Source organism: Ornithodoros turicata, chromosome 1 (assembly GCF_037126465.1).
Source record: "Ornithodoros turicata isolate Travis chromosome 1, ASM3712646v1, whole genome shotgun sequence".
In the NCBI taxonomy this organism is placed as follows: Eukaryota; Metazoa; Arthropoda; class Arachnida; order Ixodida; family Argasidae; genus Ornithodoros; species Ornithodoros turicata.
In genome coordinates this window covers 92,301,937-92,328,340 of record NC_088201.1, presented here as the reverse complement: position 1 = coordinate 92,328,340, position 26,404 = coordinate 92,301,937, and the positions used below count along the sequence as shown (strand labels likewise).

Sequence of the window (26,404 nt, the reverse complement as noted above, 5' to 3'; positions counted from 1 at the left end):
TGCGTGCGAGCTCGCACACTGTTACATTGTAAGGTATGTAGAAGGGTCTCTCTGCAGTTTGCACCGCTGCTTTCATGCAACCTGAGGACCCGCGAATCCAGAAGCTGACAAGGCGGGCATTCTAACCCCCGGTTTCCCACGAGCAGTCTCCTTGAGGGGGTCACGGGGTTCTGTATAGGAAAAGTAGAACAATGGACAATTTTGGGTAATCGTATGAAGAGAGTAATTGGAAATTTAAAAAATGTATAGGCCTCAGACTTTCGACCTCCTGTATACCACCAGAGTGAATGCTGAACGCGAGAAACTGAGATGAGAAAATGTTACATGTTGACATACCCGTTTTACAGCGGCAGCTGTTAATGCAACACATAGCCTTCACGCATACGCCTAGACATCGACAAAAAAAGAAAAAACCTCTTCCTCCTTCCTTCTCTGCGTTGCTCCTCTGTGTTTGTGCGTGTGGTATGGTCTCTCTCTTCTTCGGTCTGCGGGATGTGTTATATAGGTGCCGAAATTATCTAGTCAGGATGGGACGTCCCAAGGCGTCGCCTACACAATAAGCTGCCGCCAAAGAACGGCGCCGAGCCAAGCATCGAGAATGGGTGGAACTAGGGTTGTCAATCCCGAGCCATTTTTGCAGTCCCGAGATTTCGGGATTTTCGGCTCGCAATCCCGGGATTTCGGGATTGTAACGATTTCAGATGGTACGTGCTTCCAAGTAAGTCCTGCGCGAGTCAGAATTATCCAATCAGCATCCGACCCGTACCCGCAGGTTCAAATCCGCATCCGACACGCAACCCGCGTCCTGTTACAAATTCAGACCCGCATCCGCCTGCAGCCCGCATGTTTATTTCCAAACGCTCACCAGCACCCGACCCGCTACCCGCAACGCGATGAACGTTGACGAGTAAACTGGGAGTACTCCCTGGTCTATGCCACATATATTACATGTGTCTGTGCATGGCTTCTTACACGACATCAGCGTAAGGGGCAAAAAGGTACAAATGCGTGTTGGTTTGTGACTTGAGGCATGATGATATACGAAACGCGACATGGACAAAGAAGGACACACAGGCGATGTTGCACCCTAACGGCGTGTGCGTTGCTTCCGCTCTTGTCAGCGACGCTTTACGTCTTATGTCGTGCGACTGCAGTACAGACACGTAAGAAATTGAGCAAGTTGGTGTACTTTCTCATAATGTTTTGATAAAATACGTCGACCGCACTGGACCCGGTACCCACACGACAGCGAAAACCCAGACCCGCCACCCGCAGCAACTTGTGGATCATCCGTGTGTACCCGCGCGTCATCCGGGTCTTGCAGGACTCTACTTCGAAGTTCCTTTACCTCAAGTGACTATATCGACGTGTTGTGCGTAGTTCATGTGTGTTTTGTGAATTCTACCTTTCCCTGAAGGAAACAAATTTTTTTCCACAAAAATTCCACAAAAATTGGACACCCGAAAGTACGTAAAAACTGCCCGAAAAAAGGTCGCTCATCAAGGTGCGCTCGTTCAAGTTGCCCCGCCTAAAGTATGGGGAGGAGGAAAGGACAACACAGTGCTGCCAGCAGCCACAGATTTATCTGGATATCTACAGATTTTCTAGAGAATCTACAGATCTACAGATTTTCTCCAAAATCTCCAGATTTTCAAAATTGCGCGCGATTTCTCCTTTCCTTCTTCCCGGAGAAAGAGCACGCGAAAGTGCGGAGCATGCGCGGACAGGAACCGCCAAGACGCCTCGGCGGAACCGGGGAACTTGAACTTCACCGGCATGTCTCGTTTTTGCATTGTTTCGAATTGTCGGGATGTCGAACCAAGGGAGATCCGATGATCACTTTGCAACGCCACCGAAAAAGAAGCGTTACGAGCAAAAATTTGACGCCGAATGGGCCAAGGAAGAGACGACTAAACGGTGGCTCACTTCAAGCACGAAGGGCACAGCGTTTGCTTATTGCAAAGTGTGCAGCATGCACCTTTCGGTAAGGGCGGGAAGTCTAGACCAGAGAGTCGAACCGAAACGTTTAACGGTCCGGTTCGGGTTTAGGTTCGGCGATAAGGGTTCGGTTCCGGTTCAGCTCCAGAAGGCAATTATAATGGTTCAAACCGGTTCTCTCCAAACGGTTCGGTTCCCGAACCGGTTCAGGGGCGACGAGTGCGAATGAAGCACAACAAGCATGTTAAAACAAGCTTCCGTGTGTGTGTTACAGTGCTTGAAGTGGGCAGGAAGGCGTCAGTGGTCGTTCAGGATTTTGAAAGAGTTTGTGCGTCAGCGAAGTCAGCGAAGGAAAAACGATGTCGCTCGAGATGATGGTAGCCTAGGAGCGTGGTATGCGGTGAAGTTCAGTTTTAAGGGTGGAAGTCCCGCAATTGTTCCTTTCCGCGTCGTTTGCTCCCTAGTCGGCTTTGTCCCAACTTGCTAAAACGAAATAGCGCTGCCATTACACCACGCAGCGTGGTGGTAAACATATACGTACAGGCTGGACTGAGTACGGTTCCAAATTGCATTCTATACTACCCTAGCCCCACGAAAAACTTAATGCATTAAACGGAATGGCAGCAACTTCACCTCCTAACCAACCATCATCTCGAATGGCATCGTTCTCTCTCCTGACTTGTTGGAAACAGGAAACGTACGCCTTTATTTATTTTATTTTTTTTTTTGTTACAGTTATGTCCGGCATAAATGTCACACCGAAGGCGTACGCCTCCTCTTTTCAATAAATCAGGGGAGAGAACGATGCCATTCGAGATTATGGTTGGTTAGGAGGTAAAGTTGCTGCCATTCCGTTTAATGCATTAGGTTTCCCGTGTGGCTAGGTTATAATACAATGTGATCAACGGATGCCATACCTTCAGACTGTGAGAAGCCCAATGCAAGATAATTGTAGAGCAGCGGCAGAACACCACAAGCACACAACGGAGACACGTTACGACAAGCTACCATATGACACATGCCACGAGACGTCAGCGCGGGATGGCACCAACAAGGCTGTGCTACAACATTTCCTCCTCCCTTTCTTTCACGCGTCGTTTGATGTCAGTCTTACAGGAAGGCAGTAATGGCTATCAGCGTCAGAGAAAACGCTGAGACAGAACACAATGTGTCTGGATTCGAACTCCGGTCACCTTTCGGTCTCGTCGTGGAGAGCAACTGACTTGGACACTTGACTACAGGAGCCGGTGGAGCCTGCAAGGCCGTGCCAGTTTTGAGCTGTGTTTCAGCGAGTGTTGTAATGTTGTTGTAACGAGTGACTGGGAGGGACGTGATGGACGAATACCCATCCCGCGCTAATCGGAATATGTCAGCAAGAAGACCAATCTGCAGCTGGATCACTAGCATCTCTCAATGAGACGTTGGAAACATAGAGGCGATGGCTATGCAATGAGAAGTCCTCAATAGCATCTGAGGCAAAAGTAGAACTGTCATGGCATCTGAGGGTATAGCAGCTGGACGAGTGAGACTTAAATGCTTAATGGATGAATCAGTAATTTATCGTTCGAGACTGTTTCCTTGGGTGTGACCACGTTACCTAAAAAGTGACAATAACGTTCATAACGACCGAAGGATGTTAATGGAGTTGCCGGACTTATTTCCAATCAACGTGAAATTTCATTGGTTCCCCGTCAGGTTCAAAACGATTTTACCCGCTGCAAGCAGCAACACCTGGTATATCGTCCCTGAGGCCGACAACAGTGAGCCCTTTCACCATCACAACTAAATAGGCGTCTCGCCCCTTTTCTGTGACCTCCCAAGACACATACCATAAAAACGACTTTCATTACGAAATAATGCACAATCGAAAACCACGTGCACCAGTCCGGCGACCGAGCGGTCCGACAACATCTCCATCCTTCCGGACGCTGACTTTTGGGGGTCAAAGCGCGTAGCGGACGAGTGGAGAGAGGGAAACGTAATGTTTAATCCTTGGAGTCGGATAGGCAGGAGGTGCAAACTTCACTCTCAGGGTGTCTACCAAATTGCAGCCTTCAAATTCCCTGAATTCTTTTGAACCCTGAAAACTTTTAGGGGTTTCCACTGACTATTTCTAGCGAATTCCCTACCCAAGATAAAGGGGGAACTTGCTAGCTGCTCCTACGTTTTCATATAGATCTCTCATAAAAGATACCCTTAATCAAGTATTACTAAGGCTGTCCTACTTTTCTGCCTGAGCAACACAACACGACGAATACGACAAGCTAGCTTGTCGTATTAGCAAAATGCTGCTCGCGGCAACATTGCTGCGGCAGGGCCGCTCAACCACTGATCAGCATTCGATTCTTACAACCCGTCGTCACAGCACTTGTCTGCGATTTTCCCTTACTCTAGGTGCTTTTTGTCCAAATTCCCTGACAATCGCCTGACTTTTCCAGTCGTGTCAAAATTCCCTGTTTTCCCGCGGCCGTCGCCGAGAACTTGAGTTATAATGAACTAGAATAAGGGGGGGGGAATAACTCATTCTAGTGGAATAGATGAGGGAGTTGTAGTGAACAAGAATAAGGGATAATAAATAACAAAGGATAACATATACTAGTGCAATAGATAAGGGAGGTGTAGTGAACTAGAATAAGGGATAACGGATTCTAGTGGAATACGAGGGGTGTTCAAGTCAAACCGAGACTTCATTTTTTGGGAAAGTAAAATGAACTTACAGGGGAGAAATTAGTTTTATTTTTCAACGTAATCTCAAGCTGCACTAATGCACTTGTCCCATCGTTTCACGAGTGCTTGGATGCCAGCAGCGTAGAAATCCTTACCGGCGCGTAGCAGCCATGACCGGACCGCATGCTTGGCATCGTCGTCGCAGCTGAAGTGGCGGCACCAAGGAACGCCTTCAGTGGCCCGAAGAGATTAAAATCGCTGGGGGCGAGGTCTGGACCGTAAGGGGGATGTGGCAGCAACTCCCAGCCGATTTTCTGTAAGGTGCGTGCCGTGAGATGCGCGGTATGCGGGCGTGCATTGTCCTGTAGGAGGAGGACTCATTTGGCGATGAGGCCCGGCCGCTTTTGCTTCAGCGCCTTATGCACATCCCTGAGAACCTGGCAGTAATATGCACTATTGATCGTGGTACCACTGGGCAGAAAATCAACATGAACAATGCCAGCCTTGTCACAGAAAACCGTGGTCATGACCTTACCCGCGAGCTCATGACCTCATGGCGAGTACATGACCTCATGGCGAGCCCGGATGCTTCCACTGTTTTGATGCGCGTTTACACTCAGGCGTGAAATGGTGCACCCACGTTTTATCGCACGTGATGATTCGATCAAGGATTGGCTGTCCTTCAGTGTCGAAACGGTACCTTAGCTCTTGGGAGATTTCCAGTATTCTCTGCCGGCCAATACACAGAGAGCTGCCTCGGGACCCAACGGGCACTAACTTTCCGAAACTGGAGGTGTTCATGAATGATAGTGTTCAACTTTCCCACAGAAAGGTCCGTCTTTCGAGCCAGTTCGAGACATGTTATCCGTCGGTCCTTGAGGATTAGGCGCTCCACAAGTTGGATGTTCTCAGTAACTCTGACTGACACTGGACTCTGAGCCGCCCCGGCCTATATCCTTTGATGACATGGGGTGTGATGTAGATTTGTAAGCCTGGAAGGTGCACGATACTTTGTTGTGTCTATATCGGCGCATGTTTTGCCCGTGCGTCGCAATCATCCACAGATTATGGAAAATTACTTTCACGTCGGGCAACACTGGTTAGGACTTTTTGTTTGGCCATCTTGGTGGAGTCAGGATTCGGGAGTTGCGAATGGGAAGCCGTTCGGTTCAGCTGGCGGCCGAAATGACTGAACTGAGACATTTCCCTACGTATGATGACAACATGTGAAAAAACAAACTTCGGCGCTCTATCACACCTATCCAGAGAGTCGAACCGAAACGTTTAACGGTCCGGTTCGGGTTTAGGTTCGGCGATAAGGGTTCGGTTCCGGTTCAGCTCCAGAAGGCAATTATAATGGTTCAAACCGGTTCTCTCCAAACGGTTCGGTTCCCGAACCGGTTCAGGGGCGACGAGTGCGAATGAAGCACAACAAGCATGTTAAAACAAGCTTCCGTGTGTGTGTTACAGTGCTTGAAGTGGGCAGGAAGGCGTCAGTGGTCGTTCAGGATTTTGAAAGAGTTTGTGCGACATGAAAGACAAGATTAGTAGCGGTTACCAGAGGAGCATAGCCATGAAAAACTGCCCATGACTTGAAAACCCGGACGAAAACAGACATCCTTTCCTTTCGTTTTCATGAAAAACTGGTTTGGGTTGACTTTCCCCGCACGTAGCTCAGGTAACGGGGGTTAACTCACCCACCGGGTTGTTTGCAGAATCTCACCAGGAATAACAGTCAACCAAGCCTGCTACCTTGGCCTAAGTCATTTAAGTAATTGAAATTATTGGTTACCAGTCAGAATCGCGAATACACGTTAATCAGATAACGACGCTTCGTGGTATGTAGTTGTATTAGAATGGTGCGATCGTGAGCTCGGGGACTTTATGTGTAAAGGGCACGTTATTGTGTCAGCACTGACCGCCGCCGTGCTCGGCGTTAGAGTGAAGTGTCTGTGGAACAAAGACAAAGGAAGTGCAAACAGACTCATTTTAGACCCACTAGCGATTTTCAGATACTGTGTCAGTATGGTCGTTTTTGCTTCTTTTATTTTAAATTCACAAAGAAACCAACTTGGCACGTTATTTTCATTCTGACCAGCATGAGTGTGGCCGGTGCTTTACTTTCTAGTACCCTAGGCACGCGACATAATGCATTAAACGGAATGACAGTAACTTCACCTCCTGCCCAACCACCGTCGCGAATGACACCCCCGCGACGCAGCGGGGGTGTATTTTTCGGGGGAGAGGTTTTTCAACACGCCCTGTTTTCAACAAGCCAGGAGAGAGCGACGCCACGCAAGATGATGGCTGGTGAGGAGGTGAACTTACCGGCATTCCGTTTCATTAAGTTTGCAGTGTGGCTATCGTATAAGGGGCTTATGTAAGTTCGCACGCGCACACGTTGGGAATTATGGTGCAGCGTTGTACACACGAATACGTGCTAGAGCTGAGCTGAGGTAGTTTGCTTTCGCGATGCATTACGTACAAGAGAACAGAAGAAGGAAAAGAAAAACGAAGGAGAGAATATTTGAGAGACCGAAGGTCGCAGCCGACGACATATACGTCGATTGGTCCACGTATTCGCATTTATATACAGGATGCCTGCGATAACGGTAGAGATGATATCGAAGACGTAGCGCTGTCGAAGAAAGACTGACAGGTTTGTGTTACAAACGGACTGATCTTGAAATGCAGCACCTGTTTCTGACACAAACTTCATAGGAGAGTGTCAGTCTCCCATTGACGGTTCTATGTAAGAGCGATCATTTCTGCTGCTAGGGTGGACACCCTGTGTATAGCTGACTCTGATTAATATGTTATTATAATATCTGCCACTTATTAACTGCTACCCAAAACTGTCCCTAATGTCCTGTTGATCCCTAATTCTTTTATACAGGGTGTCCCAGAAAACGTGTCATTGAATTATAAAAAACTACGCCACCTAGAATCATGTGGTCGACGGCATTTGTTCCTACTAGGTTTCTGCCACCACCTGATGTGCATGTCTTGTAACCTAAGCTTAATTATGTAACTTTTTGCGAAGTGAACTCCGAAATTTGCCAAGTAAAGGTCATTTTTTTACCCAAAATACAGTTCGAAAAAATTTACATAATTAAACTTAGGTTACATGATATGCACATCAGGAGATGGCAAAAGCCTAGTCAGAACAAATGCCATTGACCGCATGATTCTATGTGGCGTAGTTTTTTTTATTATAATTCAATGACACGTTTTCTGCGACACCCTGTATGTTCATGTGTATGTCTTAGACGTTAGTAGCCCTAGCAGTTTTAAGTTACTATCTGTTGTTATTTCGTGACTCGAGAAGTTCCAAATCATTGTTGCAAGGCACGACTTTTTCGGCAAGCAAGAGGATGTCTACGAAGCTAATAAATGAAGAAAAAGTACGAAAAATAGTTTTTGTGTGCATGCACAACATCCAAAGTTTCGCACTTAATTCCGTGTGAACCGTTATTTGAACCGGAAACCGGTATTTTTTTTATCGGTTTTGTTCCGGTTCAGCTCCAAGATGGCGTCGACTCTTTCGGTTCGGTTCAGTTCCGGTTCGGTTAAAAATAACGGTTAATAACTGTTTTCGGTTCGGGTTCGGGTTCGGTTGGACTCTCTGGTCTAGACCTTGAGAGGCACATGAAAACTGCAAAACACGAGGAAAACTGCAAAAAAACTGCAAACGCCAACAATGACCAGTAAATCCACTGTGCTGTTCATTTCGTACTGTTATACGCATAAATATGTGCAAAAATAAAGTGGTTTTCATTAAACTTGTTTTGAAACTGAAAAGTAAAATATAATTGACTTTTTCACTTTGAAAAGGAAGTCTCCAGATATTTGCCGAGATCTCCAGATATTTCAGCATAAACTGCAACACTGACATCGATGTCGGTGATTATCGGTAACTGAAGCTGCGAACAGATAAGCTTGCGAAGACAAAATGCGCGATTGGGTCGGTCCCTGCCTTCCTTTTTTTATCTTCTCTTTTTCTCATGCTGTTCCCATGCGCAGTGGGAGTGTCTTCGGACCTTGCCGATAGGCCGCCACTGAGGAAATCCGAAAACGGCCTTGCAGAGATGGCAAATTTTCGGGTGTCGAATTTTTGTGGAAAGGTCGTGAAAGATCCTGTAATTGTGACTGAAATGGGGTGTTGTGGCCATGGCCTTTCTAATTAGCGCAAAAACAAACGTAACCTTTCCTTGGGAATTTTTTAGTTAAATTAAGCTAATTAGACAAATTAATGAGGTACACTGATGGAAACCACCTGTTTGGGCGGCAAAAACCTTCAACAGTATGACGCAGAAGGTTTCTAATTTTTATCTCAAGTACATTTTTTTAATAATTAGGGGTCACTCTTAAGTGAAACACCCTGTGTACAGGGTGTCCCAGAAAACGTGTCACTGAATTATGATTTAAAAAACTACACCACCTAGCGTCATGCGGTCAATGGCATTTTGCATTTTTCCTTACTAGGTTTTTGCCACCTCCTGATGTGAATGTCGTGTAACCTAAGTTTAATTATGTAAATTTTTGGGAACTGAAGTTGAAGTTGGAAATTTGCCAAGTAAAGGTCACTTTTTTACCACCCAATGTGAAGAGCATGTCTAATTTACTCAAATGAATGATAATTGACAGGGGTATTCAACAGCTATACTATCGGAAAAAAATAGCCGAACATCATGCTCTACGGAGCTCCCACAAGATTGCGCGCTCCGAATTTTTTCAGCACAATCGTTGTCAGTCCGACGAAAGGAGGTTGGAAACCCAGCCCACATCGGCATCCCAGAAAGAGATAACACAGGAATGACTTATCGCGTCCGACTTTCGCTGAGATAATGCTTTCCCTCTCCCAGTTTCAGGAACTGTTACTTTTTCTACTATCACGCTGTGGGCTGGGTTTGGAACCTCCTTTCGTCGGACTGAGAACGATTGCGCTCAAAAAGTCATCACGCATTACGGTCCGGTGACCCCAAAAGCATGATGTTCAGCCATTTTTTCCGATCGGATAGCTCGTAAATCTCATTGCCAATTATCATGAATTTGAGTTAATTCGGCACCCTCTTCATATTGGTGGGGTAAAAAAGTGACCTTTACTTGGCCAATTTCCGTGTTCAGTTCGCAAAAATTTACATAATTAAACGTACGATACATGACATGCACATCAGGAGGTGGCAAACACCTAATAAGAACAAATGTCGTTCACTGCATGATTCTAGGTGTCATAGTTTTTTATTATAATTCAATGACACGTTTACTGGGGCACCCTGTATACAGGGTGTTTCAAAAAACGTGTCATTCGGACTTTATAGAAAAACGGGAAGACGGAAAAATATGCGGTCAAAGGCATTTGTGTGGCAACTAAATTTGCCACCTTGCAAAAATATTTCATTCTAATTAAGAGAAATTGAATTTCATTAATTGAACTCGCAAATTTCCGAAGTCAACCTAACGTGTGTGTTTTTTTTCCTTTTCTTTGTTTCTTTTTTTACAGTCAGTTGCAAAAATGCGCGGAGAGGAGGACATGTACCTGCCCCTATGAAAGATAGAAGGTCGAAAAAAAGAGGGGGAAAAAGAGGCCGCATCATTTTTGTTTGCCACTTGAACGTACGGTGGAATGTCACCCGCCTTGTTATAGGCGCGTCTTGTGCTGCACGCCGGTCCGGCGATAAATTGTCTAGCTTCATGGGGACAGGAGCATGTCCTCCTCCCCGCGCATCTTTGCGACTTATTTGCTCCGCCGTTGAATACCCGAAACTTTGAAGCCTCAATTTCGGAACTTTTTTGGGGCAGGTCCATTTGCAATATCGAGCGGATTTCTTGGTGGATCTGACTAAGTTCGCAACGGGCTCTCTAATTCTGTAAAAAAAACACGTTAGGTTGACCTGGGAAATTTTGGAGTTCAATTAATGAAATTCAATTTCTTTGAATTAAAATGAAATGAAAATACTGTTGCGAGGTGGCAAATTTAGTTGCCACACAGATACCGTTGACCGCATATTTTTCCGTTGCCCGTCGTCCGAATGACGTTTTTCGAAACACCCTGTATATATATACAGGGTGATTCACGAACCATCTCATTTGGAGAAAACGATAGAAGGGAAAAATATGCGGTCAACGGCTCCCGTGCGGCAATTGCGTTTGCCATCTTCAAAAATACTTTTGGCGAACTTCAATTGTAATAAATTGAAATTCCTGAATTGAACTCTGAAATTTGCCTAGTCAACGTAACATCTTTTACGGAATCAGAAGCCCGTGGCGAACTTTGTCGAATACACCGGAAGCCGAAATCTCTAACGCTACAACGTTTGAAAAGAAAAATGTGAAAACCGGCTTTTTCTGACGCGCTCTATAAGGGGGTAAAGGCTTCATAGTAGATAAAAGTTATATACGTTTAAAATGGATTTTAAAATGACCTTGTCTACAGTATTGTATTTTGATGAATCAGGGCCAGCTTTACACGTGCCAATCACCTCGTTCCACACGCTACGATTAGGAGCTCAGAACCCTGAGCAGCAGTACAGCAAAGAAAAGCTTGGTAAAAGTTATCAGAGCTGATGTACAAATTCCCTTCCTCGTCTGTCCATGCCTCTTTCCATCTTCGTTCCTCCTCACCTCGTGCTTTTCTTTCAAATTGACTTTGTTACATATTTTTCTCCTATCAGACAAAACCTGCATCGGAGGACGTGTACCTGAATTCTGGTCATGTAAATGAACCCGGTGAGAGAAAGTAAGAGTGATGAGCTTGAATTTGAAAATTGTGGATATTTCGAACACGGAACTGTTTTCGCAGAAAAAAGTATTGCGTTGCCGAAGATGACGTAAATGCGCATGAGTTGGTACAAGGAGTTGGTACTACCAGGATTCTGGGCATCTGCTGGGGCCTCAACGAGTACCCCATTCTACCGTCGGAAATAGCATATTTTATCTTGGCTGTAACTTGCCATGTAGTTTATACTACACGTCGGCTACTATGTACATCGCTAGAGACATTTCGGAATGATATGCCGGAACGTTAGTGGCGGGAAACTATCGAGAACATAGGTGATGGTTCTAGTTTCATTTGGTTGCGGTGGCGTTACCGCGTCACATTTTCAAATATATATTATTGCGCTATAGTATTGCGCTACTTTTGATTTTTTGGTGAAGCAGCGGAAGGCAGTACTTCGGTACTCTGTTTCGGTAAGGGACACAACAACGCCGTATTGCTAGGGTGGCTGGGCGCTGCGATGTTGAAAACGTGTGCACTCACGGTAATACGTGACGTTATAATGCTCATACAGGGGACACGATATTTCAGAATGTGCCGATTGATTAGCACAATCAACCTGATTATAAAATAATTAGTCTCTGCACCAGCCGACGTGCCATTGGCGGAGCCATAATTTTTATTATTCCGTGTTTTCGCCGCGAAGCAACTGTGGCTATGAGTGACGTACAGACGAAGAAACAGATGATGACAGGGCAGAGGGGAGTTAGTATACGTCCTGGGCAGACTTCAACGGGCAAGACAAGACAGTCCTCTGGGAAGGCTGCTGGAAAACCCAGGTAAACCCTCAGACAGCGCAGCGGGCGGCAGGATTCGAAACCACCACCTCCCATTTACCCCTTGGCGACTTTCACTAGCTATGTGATACCATTTTTTTTTACTTTAGTACCTCCCATTCATCAGCACGACTTTGGCGACCAGCAACCAGGGGACGCTGTTTGCCCATTCCGCCATGACTTTCTCCCAGGTTTTCTTCTAAGCACTCTCCTTATAGACATAGCACCAGCGTCTATCGGCGATCGCTTTACCAAAGAGAGAAGAAAAAAAAGTACCCGCGATTCCATTAACGTTTGCCGTTGATGGCGAACCATAGCACGTTACAGTAAACGGCCACACAGAGCAACACACGAAAAATGACTGTGTTTTCGACAATGAATTGCGGGAGAGGGAACCAGAGGAGGTAGAGAGTAGAATTATGTACGAGGGGTGTTCAAGTCAAACCGGGACATTCTCTCTCCTGAGTGTACAAATGGCTCGCGTTACTATTTTTCGTCATTTTCACACGCGACAGGCCTCCGCGTTCACCACGTGGTGGTCCAAAGTTTGTGCAAAACAGAAGACACGTGCTGGACGAGATGGCAAACAACGAGGTGAGTGCGCACATGGAACAGCGAATTGTAATGAAGTTTCTCGTGAATGAAGGCGTAAAGTCATCTGAAATTCACAGAAGACTTCAGGCTCAGTATGGTCACGATACACTTAGCCGCAGCAAAGCGTTTGAGTGGTGCAAACGGTTCAGGGACGGCCGTACATCAGTGCAGGACGATCCCGGCCGGGGCGGCTCAGAGCCCACTGTCAGAGTTCCTGAGAACATCCAACTTGTGGAGCGTCTGATCCTCAAGGACCGACGGATAACATGTCTCGAACTGGCTCGAAAGACGGACCTTTCTGTGGGAACGTTGAACACTATCATTCATGAACACCTCTAGGGAAAGTTAGTGCCCGTTGGGTCTCGAGGCCGCTCTCCGTGTTTGACCCTCAGAGAAGACTGGAAATCTCCCAAGAGCTAAGGTACCGTTTCGACACTGAAGGACAGCCGTTCCTTGATCGGATCATCACGTGCGATGAAACGTAGGTGCGCCATTTCACTCCTGAGTGTAAACGCGCATCAAAACAGTGGAAGCATCCGGGCTCGCCAGCTCCCAAGAAGTTCCGAAGCACCCCGTCTGCGGGTAAGGTCTTGGCCACGGTTTTGTGGGACAAGGCTGCGTTGTTCATGTTATTCTCTGCCCAGTGGTACCACCATCAATAGTGCGTATTACTGCCAGGTTCTCAGGGATGTGCATAAGGCGCTGAAGCAAAAGCGGCCGGGCCTCATCACCAAAGGAGTCCTCCTCCTACAGGACAATGCACGCCCGCATAACGCGCAGCTCACGACACGCACCTTACAGGAACTTGGCTGGGGGTTGCTGCCAGAGCCCCCTTACAGTCCAGTCCTAGCCCCCAGCGATTTCCATCTCTTCGCGCCACTGAAGGCGTTCCTCGGGGACCGCCACTTCAGCTGCGACGACGAGGTCAAGAATGCACTCCGATTATGGCTGCTACGCGCCGGCGCCGCAGGATTTCTACGCTACTGGCATCCAAGCCCTCGTGAAACGCTGTGACAACTGCATTAGTGCAGCTGGAGATCACGTTGAAAAATAAAACTAATTTCTCGTGTGTAAGTTCATTTTACTTTTGCGAAAAATGAAAAGTCCTGGTTTGACTTGAACACCCCTCGTATATCCGGTCTGAGACGGTCAACTGTACGGTTCCCTCTATAGAACACCAACTGTAAATACGCATCTATCTTCTAGTATAACTGTGGTTATTGACACATTTTACGAGCAGTAAATCACAGTGACGTACGCTCAGGATGGTACAGCGTGGTGCATTTTTTCAATACCTGAAACAAATAATAATAATCGGGTGTTTTACGTCACGAGACAACTGAGATCATAAGCGACGCCACAGCGGTCGGTCTGTGGATTGCGTTTGCCCACCTGGGGGTTCTTTAACGTACAATGAAAGCTCACCACACGGCACCCCGTATTTAATGTCCCTTGCGGAAGACGGCATGTCTAAGCAACTGGTACCCTGCCACAAGTTGCTGGCGTCCTCGGACGGGTTCGAATCCGCGATTTCGGGATCAGAAGGCGAACACGCTACCGATTGAGCCACCGAGGCCGGTAAATGTACCTGAAACTGTGCGTAACGGTGTTCTACGTGAAAGTGACGTACTCTTTACATGGTTTCAGGGTATCATGTACAGGGAGTGCTCTTAAAGGAGTACAGAGGGCCATCGAAAAAAATTCAGATTAAGACGTCTAATGAAAGTGTGTGTGTCATTTTATCGAATAGCGCGAAAGGTTTTCATGCGTAAAATTTATTTCCCAGAAAAAAAAAACTTCATAAACATGGCTGCGCGCGTTCACCCTTAACTCGCCACTCCGGGTATAACGAAGAAGATAACGTATGATGCCACGTCACCAAAGACGTTACAGGAGCAACTCGCTCTTGTTCGCTGGTCAGTGGAGGTCAGCGCCCTGTCCCTTTGCCGCTGTTTTGCCAGTAATCCTGGAGGAATGGGGATAGAAGGGGCGGCCGAATAATGACCGAGCCAGGAGCAAGGCTTTTTCGGAATCCCAAAGAGCCGAGTAGCAGACAACATTCCTCTGAACCAATCGGCGAGCCTGGACCCTGTAGCGTCAGCGCGAGGTCGCAGGCACATCAAGCTGGTACTGTTCAAAGACCGCCGTTGCGCACGGTCGCTTTTTGCGGCGTACTTTAAATTCAATTTCTGTGATAATTATGAGCCTGTGGTGTGAATTACTTCTCATGGTGCCTCTTACTTACCTGCTTGACAGTTTTATAGGAAGAAAACAGTGTGTTAAAAATCACTTCTGTGCTACTTTAGGCAGATGCCGCCCTGTAGGTTGTGCCTCCCGTGCCTCCCTGTGCTGCGTGATCTATCTAGCTTGGTTTCACGCCTGCAGCACAAAGCACTTTTCAGTGCAGAATTCTGCGCGGTTTCACGCATTGAATAACGCGCCCTTAAGCTGCACACTGATAGCGTTCCCCTATTCCAAGGAACATTCCGCTCGACAGTGCAACGCGCATGAAGGGTTTCTCACCAGACCAGCAGGGTCGAGTCCGGTGATCTTTTCTGAGAGATCGATCAGCGACATGCGTCCCGTCGCACCGAATGAAGTGCGTTTCGGAAAATCTGTGTTGAGGGCCGTTGCCTTGAAGGCTGTTCCATTTCTGAGCCTCTCGTAATACTTGGGGGGATTCTGAAACATGATGCATTACTACGAAATTATCCGTTTCGATAACACCTATACTGACTCACTCAGTGCACAACTGCTAATATGTACCATTACCAGGATCTCGGCTAAAATGCACCAGGACTCAAAAGGTGAAGCGCTCTTACGCAAATGAAACAAGATACTATTAGCAGTCGTGTATCCTAGGTACCCAGTTTTTTTTTTTTTTTCGTTATGCTTAATTAGTTGGATAACATTAAAGAACTAACCTTAAAAAATATGCCGGTTTAGTTTCCGCTGTGTCAGTTGTACGTCAGTAGATTGCCTCGAGTATTGTTTCTAACAAGGAAAGCTTTACGCGGATTTTCCCAAGGTATACGTAGACAGGTAGCGAAACTCCCATAGGGCCCTGCGCCTTAGGTGACGCCATGGAGACTGTCAGCGCCATTCATCCGCTGCACTGACTACTACTTTTGTAAATAAATGACGTCAGATATGACGTCAACAGCATGAATAATAAGCAGTGCATAATTAGCCATGGCGCGTTTGTATTCGCGTACGTCGTTTGCGTTCCCATACTAATCACCCAGGGAAGCAATACCAGACCAGAACAGAGAAAAGTAAATCATACCAGGTTTAATGACACATATCAGTTCGAAATACACAGAGTTATCACAGGTTTTGACGAAGGGTACGTGATAACCACAAATAAACAGGAAGTTTCACTTAATGTCGATTCCTCACCTAGACCTAAACGTACACGTAGTGATTAGCCGTTTATATTCAATGAGTGGTCATAATGAGTCCGTTGTAAAAAAACATGGCATCGTTGGTGCACTGCTGGTTCGCTGGTTCGCAAAAGTATATACAGCTGGTTCGCTAACACTCACGCTATCATGGCCGGTCTTGCCATGACGAAACCTTTTTTTTTTTTTCGGGGTCAACAACACAGGATGCATAGCACTCATCTGTTCACACGTGTTAATCTGGGTCTAGAATTCCGAGATATGAATGTCGCTTCCTGCTTAATCAAAAAAATATCCGAACTACGCATTACAATGCACGGACAAACGAGCCTACTGCTACACGCGCGCTGTGGAGCAGGATACGGAAACGTGCTCAGGTGGTAGATGATTTCGTATATGTGTACTAGTGAGGCAACAAATTGCTTTTCCTATACTTTAATTACCAATTAATTATTAGTATATACAAGACCCATGCGTGCGCCGTAAATATATTTTGTTTACAGCCGTACCTGTGCCACCAACACCCAGGATCGCTCGAGTCACGAAGATGACAGTGTTGCCGGGTCAGATTTTGTTTTCTTCCCCGCCTTCGCTACCTGGCTAAATATACCTTGAATTTTCTTCCATTCTTGCTCTCTTTCTTGTTTTTTTTTCTGCAACATTTAAGCGCTTTTCCGATCGCGTATGTTGATGACATTTCGTGTAGCCCGTCTTTGTCGTGGTTTGGTACAGGATTACGTCAATTAAATTAATGCAGTCATGAGCGAAAACAAACCATGCTGAAGAGACGCTAATTTCTCTCCGTCGCCCTAACAGTAAAGCAACCGTGCAACCGTTTGTGACTACCTTCCTCCGAAGCAGCGAAATCCATTCACGGGTGTGTCACGTGTAGCGCACCCAACTGTCGAAGGAAATACGCGGGAATGTCCACTTCCCAGATCCCACCAGCTCCGGTGGCGCAGCGGTAACGCAGCGGTAACGCGTGCGCTTGGAGACTGGGAGGTCCGCGGTTCGAATCCGCGGGCCGGCTGTGCCGTCTGGGGTTTTTCCTGGGTTTCCCTCAGATGTGTAATAGGCGTATGCCGGCACAGTTCCCCTGAAGTCGGCCCATGGACGCAGCTATCCTCCCCCCGAGCGGATTCCGCTCGGTCTTCCACTTTACCCTTTCCTCTCCTCCTCTCCACCACCTTTCCCTTCCCGAGAAACATGCCGCCTAATCAGGCAGGCAGACCTCTCGGGTTCCTCCCAACGACACTCCTCCCCCTCCTCCTCCCCAGATCCCTTTGCCCAGACAAGAAAACGTCGTCCGAGGGGAACATCGACTTCACTGCGACGAGTAGATAAAACACATACCCACATCGCCGGGACGCGAATTTTTTACAAGGTCTAAGGATATTTCACGACTGTAGTAAGAGCAGGGGCTGGCCGAGAGAGACCGGGGGCGAGTACCTTTCTAGCAACGGCCCCCCAGTCCCCTCGCAACGGCCAGGCGCGTCTGGTCCGTTCCATGGACCCTGGACCCTGTGCCGTTGACCCCTGGGCCTTCGCGTATTTTTTCACGCTTATCGGCGGGCGGCGCGTGTGCGGAGGGTTGTCCGCGCGGTTATAACATGCATATACATGCAAAGAGGAGTCAGACACAAAAAGTACAACTTGCTGGGAATTGTGCAAATTGTAATGCCAGTAGTGCTGCCAATCGCGATGCAAATCAGGTGAATGAGAAAAACACAGCCGAAAAACCTTCACGGTCTGAAACGGAAGAAACAAAACGCAAGACAATGCATGTAAAGAATATACATATTTTATATACACTTATAAAATTAAACTTATAAAATTAAAGTATGGCCTTTCCATTTGTAGTGCCCGGATGCTATGACACTAAAATAAGGTGATAGTATTTCAGTATGGCTACGGGAATCCTCGAATATATTTTGTGAAATGGATCTACGTTTATGTGTGACCTGTGCTGATCTGCTTATTATAATTAAGATAACATATCTTCCATTGCGTTTAGGCATAATGCTTATGAAAGATGAAAGATGAAAGTCACTGAAAAGGTTAGCCAGCTGTAGGGATCGAACCCACATCTTCTGGATTGCCGGTCCAGGCCTCAGAACATCAGTTTATCTCTTGTATAATGCTCATCTTCATTGTACCACGGTTGCGTGATCCGCTTCTCCCAAAATCTGATTGCCCCTTAGAATTTATTTCATATACGTTTGTGTGGTGTGTTACGAAGATCACGTGATTAGAAATGTAGACTTCGCCTGCACATCGTGGTTGTAAAATCCTCCATTTGCACCGCGGCATTTGATAATAGATTCCTTTCAACATATATTGTCAAAAGATGTTATAAACATACTTTGAATTATAGATTTGTCGTTTGCGCCATGCATAAGAGGGCTAGTCCAACTGTTTGAGAAATATACATGCACTGTGGAATTTAATTCATGCAATATGATAAGTTGATTTATACATTTCTCGTTTGCTAATGCATAGGAGGGCTAGTCCAACTGTTTGACAAATATACATGCAGTGTGGAATTTTATTCACGAAATATGATAAGTTTTCACAAAAGATTAGTGATCCTTTTTTGTAATCATAGACTGATGTATCATGCCTCTAAATTTCAATGACCGATCCTTCTCCGGCAATTCTATCCTTCGGGTGTTGAACTTGTACAGAGTGTAGTCGGGTAAAACGTACTTGATGGACTGCTCTGATTCCATATGAGAATTCTTACACAAGGTGTGGAATATTCGTTTCCTTAGCGATCATTGTTCTCAATCTAGCCATGCTAAATGCAAAGTGTTTTTCATTGTGATGCGTAGAATTCATTATAATGATGACAAATATTACATTTATTATTTCAGTAATATGCTTGTTTATTCCGATAAATTACAATTGTCCTATTCGAAACTCTGAAGTTTTCGTTTGTTGTCTTGATTGATGAATTCGGAATGTATTACATAACGATGTCTTATTATCGGTCAATTGAATCCTGCGTTGATTAATGCAATCGATACGTTGTCGCCGCATTTGTATAGCTTCAGCAACTTGCACTTTGTTGCGACGAACTTGCACAATCTCTTTTTGACGTTTCCTTTCTTTGTATGAAGATTCTTGAATGGCTTACAAGACAGTATTAGATGAAAATCGTCCGGTGGTCCACCGCAGTTGATATGTTCGTTGAGTTTCAATAAGTGATGATACATCAGACCTTGCACGATAATATTGAATTTCTGCTCATTCGAAATCGTTGCAAGAACTGGTAGAAGGAAATAGTTGTGTTACCGTGGTAGTGGAACATATCATGCATTTCAAAAGTTAAATGTAATTTCAACATCCGTAATGAATCGTGCGATATATATCGCTTGTATATGATAATTTGATCTCACTGCTTTCTTGATGAATGCAATGCCCATTGCAATGATTACAATTACATCTGCTCTAGTGTATTTCAATTCTTCATTAGCAAACCTCAAAAACTCCGCCATCAATCCCAGTGGCCCTTCCGACGTTGATGTGCACATATTTTTATAAGTATTGTAGATTCGGCATACAAATTCTTGCACCTTCAATTCTGTAGTATGCACCATATCTCCGAATACGACCATGTCTAGGACGTATTGAAATGCAGCGATAATGGAATCGTTTCGCGGTCTTTTTTCGAAGCAGTTTTCCCATGACTTATGGTAGAGAGTAAAAAATCTGTTATTTTATTGTTTTGTTTAGAATGTTATTAATATCCACCTGCCGTGAGAATTATGGAAATTGATTTACAAAAAGATGTGGTGAGTAAGAAAAAATGTGTGCTTTCAATGATTCTATGTACAAGACCATGCTAGAACCCTCCCTTCCTTCCATAACTTGATGTTGGTGGTTGGGTTGTCGGCTTTGATCCATCAGTCACTTTATCGCTTGAACCCACTAGTTCATCTTGTTTATTCATTGAAATGACAAGTTTCTGTACTGATTCTGTGGTGTATTAATTATTGCTTTGACTTTTTTCCAGGTGTTCACTCGATTGATATTCTATGAGTTGGGCATTATGTATGCATGATGTATTAATTGTTTCTGTCGATTTCCTCCATAGGAAAACTTTTAAATATTCCTCGCTTGCTTAGAAAGTTACTGCCTGAAATAATTATTGTCTTGTATTTGTTTCAAATGATCACTCGATTGACATCAGTAAAAATAATCTCTGAGTTGGAAATGCTTCATATCTCTGAGTTGTGTTTCACATTTGATTTTTCTGTGTGGTTCATCTATATAGAACTTTCTGTTGCAAGATATTACAAAAATTGATGTAATGAAATTTGTTCCTCGTTTTTGATTGAGTATTGTTGCTATCATTTAATAATTTGGACTTTCTATACGTGTTCAATAAAAAATATTACCTCTGTACAAACTTAGCCGACTATTACCCTAGTTACACTAGTGCTCTCAACCACGGTTCAGTCGACCACGGTTGAACTCAACCGTGGTTGAGAGTGTTACACTGCAGCGCCAAGCGTGGTTGACTGCACAACCACGTTTGAGTTTCGACTGAGCTCCTCAACCACGGTCGGGTCAACTGAAAAGCAAGATGGTGGACTCCACTTCAGCCATTGCAGTGTCGTCGGAAGCAATAAGTGAGCTGACGTGCAGTAAAAAACACTTCGTTTCGTCAGATGCTATGACGATGCACTTGATAAACCCCTGGGAAGACAGTGTAGCCGTACCGGGGACCAAAGAGGCCAGAAAAGAAACGCCGCCGATTACGACCGCGTCGAGACAATTACTGCTGTTTTCGTCGGGAAGCTAGTGCGGGTTAAGATAGAAAACCTGACGCCGGAATACAGGTAGGAAACGCAGTTTGTAGTAGTTTATTTCTTGTTTCTGCTTGCTTGTTGTGTATGTCATAGCTACTTACGCCTATTTTACCCAGCTACCAGAACACACTGGTAGATGATTCCGTGCGATCAGTGGCGTTTTCGTCGCATTCCTGCGAGCGCGTATGACGTACATGCTGTTTAGTGTCATCTTCGATGTTTCATACTATTTGGTACAACTGATGACATGTCATACTTGAATTTCCAGCTTCACCTATGAAAACTACAGCCACACTGCACGGTTTCGCACTGCTACAAAACGACTACTTCAGAAACAGTGAAGTCATGATTGGTGAGCATAACGACAGCTGCAATCTGAATATGTGTGCTGATATGATGTGTGGAACTCTGCATGTGACTGATCTGGTTCAGCATGATGAGGGGATATAGAAATGGGGTGTTGTACGTCTTGTTCGCTGGAATATGTGTTGCAGCTAGTATATCACTGCTTGTTCCGAACTCATGTGAACCAAGCATGTGCTTAAAACATGTAATGGTTTGTAAAGGTATTATTAAGCGGTAAAAAATAAAAAAGCAACAATTCTGAAGTCACTAACATGATAAATATGGATGACCATTTACCAAGCTGAAAATGAGTGCCAGTGCTGGTAATGCTGCATGGAATCATATGCATATTACTACTAAGCATAGCAAGGCAACTAGTGGGTGGGGATCCATAGTCGGGAGATTCATGCAAAACAAGAAAAAAACAATAACAGTAGCTTGTGCATATTGTATGTCATTTGTTATGCATGCTGTTTATCCCCTGTGTATGTGCATGTGATGCACTATAAGCATATATAAGCATGCTATGTTGGAAGTAGTCCCGATAAACTTCGAAGGAGGGACAAAACAAATAAAAAAGTTGCAAGCAACTGCAGAGGAAACATCGAGGCATCTTCCTCAGTAATGTGTCGTCTCGCTGCATGCTTCACACGTTCTTGTGTATCTTCAAGGTTCCAATGGTACACGAACAGCCAGATGGAAACCATTGCTGCAGCATCCCAGCCTGAAGAACAAACAACTGAGCAACAAGAGACAAGTTTGGAACCTGCGCAGACCTCACAGAGAAAGTAGCCCAAAACTAGACTGTGATGATGCAGGTCCTAGAGCTCTGATAAAAGCTGATGAAAGGAACGAAGGTTTCAAAGAAAAATACTGAGGCTGCAGGAAGGAGTTAACAGAATGCAACAAGAAATGCTTCGATAAGCAAACTAAAATGGTGCAAGCGAGATGGTGTACTGTGGAAAGAGCTGACATTTCCTTCAGTTTGAGGAACACACAGTTCATATTGTGTCTTCCTCAAACTCAAGGAAATGTTCCCTCCTTCAAAGAAATGTTTCACTCGATGCAGACTTATTTTCAATCATCGCCACCACAATAATTTTCTTTTTTCCATAACAGAGAAATATTGCATAGTTTGTTTTTTAGCTTTATAACAGTGCATTGTCCTTGCAAAGCCTCATTAAATGTATATGTGTATAGTGTATTGTCAGTGATTCTCGGCTTTTGTTACTTAAGCTGAAAAAGGATCATTGCGTGAAAAAAAAAAGAAAACATAGGCATATTACCGTAGTTATAAAATCTACATATAAGGAAACATGACAGTAAAATTTACCACTTTAGAGGAATGTACTTGCCCGCAATAAATATGCTGTCATAGTGCTGTAAAACGTTGTTTGATTGATTGAGATTTTAAAAAATATGGAGGTGTTCGGGTCAGGTACTGCAGAACTCGTGAATAAAAAACAGTAGAAAAACCAACCTCAAGATGACGAAGAGGCAAAGAAGAAAAATCATGCAAAACAAACAAACAAAAAACAAACAGGGCCCACCTGATGGATGTGTCCAGTAAATGAAATAAGAGTTCAAATGAACATAGACTGTAAAATGTCATTGGTTTTGCTTTCTTCATTTCTTTGGATTTGATAATGTGGATATTTTTTTCTTATGATGGACAGTTTTTGCTTGCTAAAGTTGCAGCTAAGTGCAACGGACATGACCGAACACCATACAGCAGGGCACACAGTTGCCCTTGGCTGCAACTTTAACCAGTACACGTACAAAATCTCCCAACTCGTAGAGCTAGGGTGGCTTTTCCTGACGAGGGAGGGGAATCGTCCATGTTATTGAAGCATGGTGGGCGCTTTCAGCACCTCTCATTTAAAATCATTATTATTTGCTACGGCAAAAATTTTCAATAGGACTGCACCGTTTTTCTATGCTAATCAATCTCATTGGTTTATGGCCATGTTAATAATTTACTTCACAAGCAAATGCTTAGCGTTGAAGCAGGGTTTGTTTAATGCTGACATGTCCTTTGGTGGAGACAATTCTGTTGGCCTTTTTGAGGCCCTTTTTGGTGTGGGGGTGACGCATTAGATGTCGACTTCATGAAGGCGTTGCTTCGTAAATGTGCAATGCGATGGCATCCTGCACACATGCCGCACCTTCAGTGGAAAGTGGCGTCGAATGTTGTGGCATTTCCCTGACATGATGGCGGTAGTCCTGCATTCAGTTACCTACGCACTGTCATTCATGCCTTTGCACATGGATGCTACAACCGCAATTAATTGCGGTATGTAGAATGTTGCAACCTCTAATTATCATGATTATCATGTCACAGTTATTGATGTCGCATTCAATCCCCTTTAGAAGGATGCAGAGCTGTGCTTTCACTCTCCCAAATCAAGCGCGTGTCTTGCATCTGACAGTCAAGCATTGAGCTGCTGTCAGAGTATTGCTTCGTCATATACGGCTGCAAAGGAAACGCTTGGTCACATAGGATGACTAGACCCACGATGAGCCCTTGCATTGTCTCTATGTACCAGCCCTTGTAGTTGTAATAGTCTGAGCCTTGGCCTTTGAGGGGCCTTTGAGGGCACATCTCAATGTGGCATCCGTCCAGAGAGTCCTGTTACTCCGTCAAACTGACGTAGGTGGCTCTGCTTGTGTTGTGAGCTTCACAAACTGGGATTGTAGTTTGTCCAATAAGTAAAACTCCCAGTACACATAATTCACAAAATGCCTGCTGACATCAAAAAGGCTCTCCTGCGGATGCTAATAGGCGATAAAGGGCACCTGCCACTCTTTTGCAAAGGCACAGCCTGCCTCATGTCCGTGTCTCTCCTAGCTATGCTTTGGCAAACGTCCACCATGTAGCTGAACGTTGCACAGGTGACGCGATAGTGCCGTTTCGGTTTAAAGAACTCGCCAGCGAGGTTGGGCAGTGTGGTTTCCGACCAAGACGCTGGCCGTCGGTAGCTGCGCAGTTGCTTCTCCCTTGTTGCACAATCGCAGGGCTGTTGCTGTCAGAATTTTCACCTGTTGCCGTGCTGGTTTCCGCTTTCGTCGCTCATCTATCGCGCGCGCACAGCATCCAGCTCACACTGTATTTTCCTCAGTCGAGACTGGAACTAGGGGAGGTACAGCAAAACATTCCTGACCCTCTCTCGCACCACATCGCTCTTCAGTTTGCTCAAACACATCGCTTGTCCAACAGAACCTACACGCACAGTACAGACACGGCAGCACAAGAAATATTTACACGAAACATGTAGAACTCAACGAGGAGAATGACATGTACAACAAAATAAAAGACTAAATAACGCGGATAAGAAAAATGCACGGCGACGCACGAAAGAGCAGAAGTACAGCAGAAGCGTTCGTGCGAATTAGTGTTGTCAACATATTTCGCGATTCGGCTGAAATGTAAGTTTGGAAATGCGAAACAGTAGTAAAAATGTCGAGTGGCGTACGAAATCCTTCCAATACACAGTAACACCATTCTTGAGGCATTATACACCTCTGGAAAGCGTCCAAAGCGTTATCTTTTTCTGACGACGTAATATTCGAAATTATTATTGCTCATCAGGCGACGCTGCTAGCAAAGTACATCTAAACTGGTAGCGAAAACAAGCGAAAATACCAAATCCGACCCATCGACAAGGCCACCAGCAAGAGGCGCGAGCGATCCTGGGTGTTGGCAGTATAGAGGTACGGTAGTAAACAGAAAAACTTCACAACATGGGCGTGGCTTGTGTGTGTACTAATAGGTTATTCATAATTTCAATGTAGAAAAAACTTTCTGTTGCTCCGCTCGTGCACATATACAAAATCATCTACCACCCGAGTACATTTCCGTGTCCTGTTCCCTTTGCGCATGTGTCACAGTGGGTGTTTACGGTGTTTATCCGTGCATCTCTGTGTCCGTGCCGTGCATGGTGCCGTGTGTCCGTGCATTGCAGGGATGGGCAGTAATACTCAAAATTGGTATTATAATACAAATACATATTACTTGCGAAATATCGGTATTATAATACTAATACATAATACTTTCATTTTTCAAGTATTATAATACATAATAGTAATACTTGCTTGTATTACTTGAGTAATACAAGTAATACTTTGTAGCTCGCTATAACAGGCCACCTGTTGGGAGTCACACAACAGCGGGAGACAGTAATCTCTTCCAACATCATTTTATTTTAGATTGTTGCATTTTAGCAATAGCATCTGTTCAAACAGACGGTCCTCGAGTCTTCGTCTGTTCGGTCGCAGAAGAAGGCTTGCGAAGGAAAACAGTCTTTCAACTGGGGCTGAGTAGCAGAGGTTGGTGTTGTACTTCAGGAACACAGACTTCACACCGGGATAGTCATTTAGCATCGAAAGGTTCACTCTCCTGTCGTCAAAATACTTAAGCACTTGCAGTTTCGGCTGGCACGCCGGCGTTGAGAGCGACGAGCCTTCTCTCTCTGAGAAAGGAAAGTCGTAGAACGTGTCAGCATCGGCGTCCCCAAGTAACTGTAAAGTTTCGTCGGATGGTTCTGTCGCGGCAGCTTCGACGGCCCTGAACAGCAAAGTCTCCAGGTCGCAGTGCGCACTGGCCGGAAGCCACCGCGCTTTGAAGTAGGGATGTGATGTTGTTGCAATAAGGGCATGTTCATCCTTCAGAGCAAGGACATCCTGGAACCGTCGCTCCAGTCCATCTGACACCGCATTGGCAATACAGGAAAGTGTCTTGTCTCTGATGTTCTGGCTAGCTGCCTTCAGTCGGCTCCTCACAGCCAGCAGCGTGGGGAGGAGTTCCCCGTAGAAGCAAGACTTGCTCCCCTGGAGGCGATCTAGTGCTGCATCAAAAGCATGGGTATCACTATATGCATGCCATCAAGCTGCGTTCTCAGGATCCTTACCTGTAGAGATGGGTTCCAAAATCCTACAGTAGTCCTCGAGGAAGGCCAGCTCAGAGCCTTTAAACCGTGGAAGCTCTAGGGCGTCGGACAACTCCGGAAGCTTGTCTTGGTTCTGGAGGATGCGCTTCACGGCGTCAAAAAACGAATTCCATCTGGTTATGCAAGGAGTGATAAGTTGCTGCCC

General features: G+C 45.3%; 1 protein-coding gene across 6 annotated transcripts in view; it reads right to left on the bottom strand.

The window, feature by feature from the left end:
* LOC135366363 (uncharacterized) overlaps nt 1-26,404 on the bottom strand; it is a 192,759-nt gene that overhangs the window by 34,375 nt on the left and 131,980 nt on the right. For 4 of the 6 annotated variants that reach the window (XM_064599033.1, XM_064599038.1, XM_064599041.1 and 1 more), the window contains one exon: nt 15,277-15,435. The exons of the other annotated variants lie outside the window; for them this stretch is intronic. In XM_064599033.1, the coding sequence (XP_064455103.1) occupies nt 15,277-15,435 (159 nt within the window). The remainder of the gene's footprint in view (nt 1-15,276; nt 15,436-26,404) is intronic. 6 annotated transcript variants of the gene reach the window in all.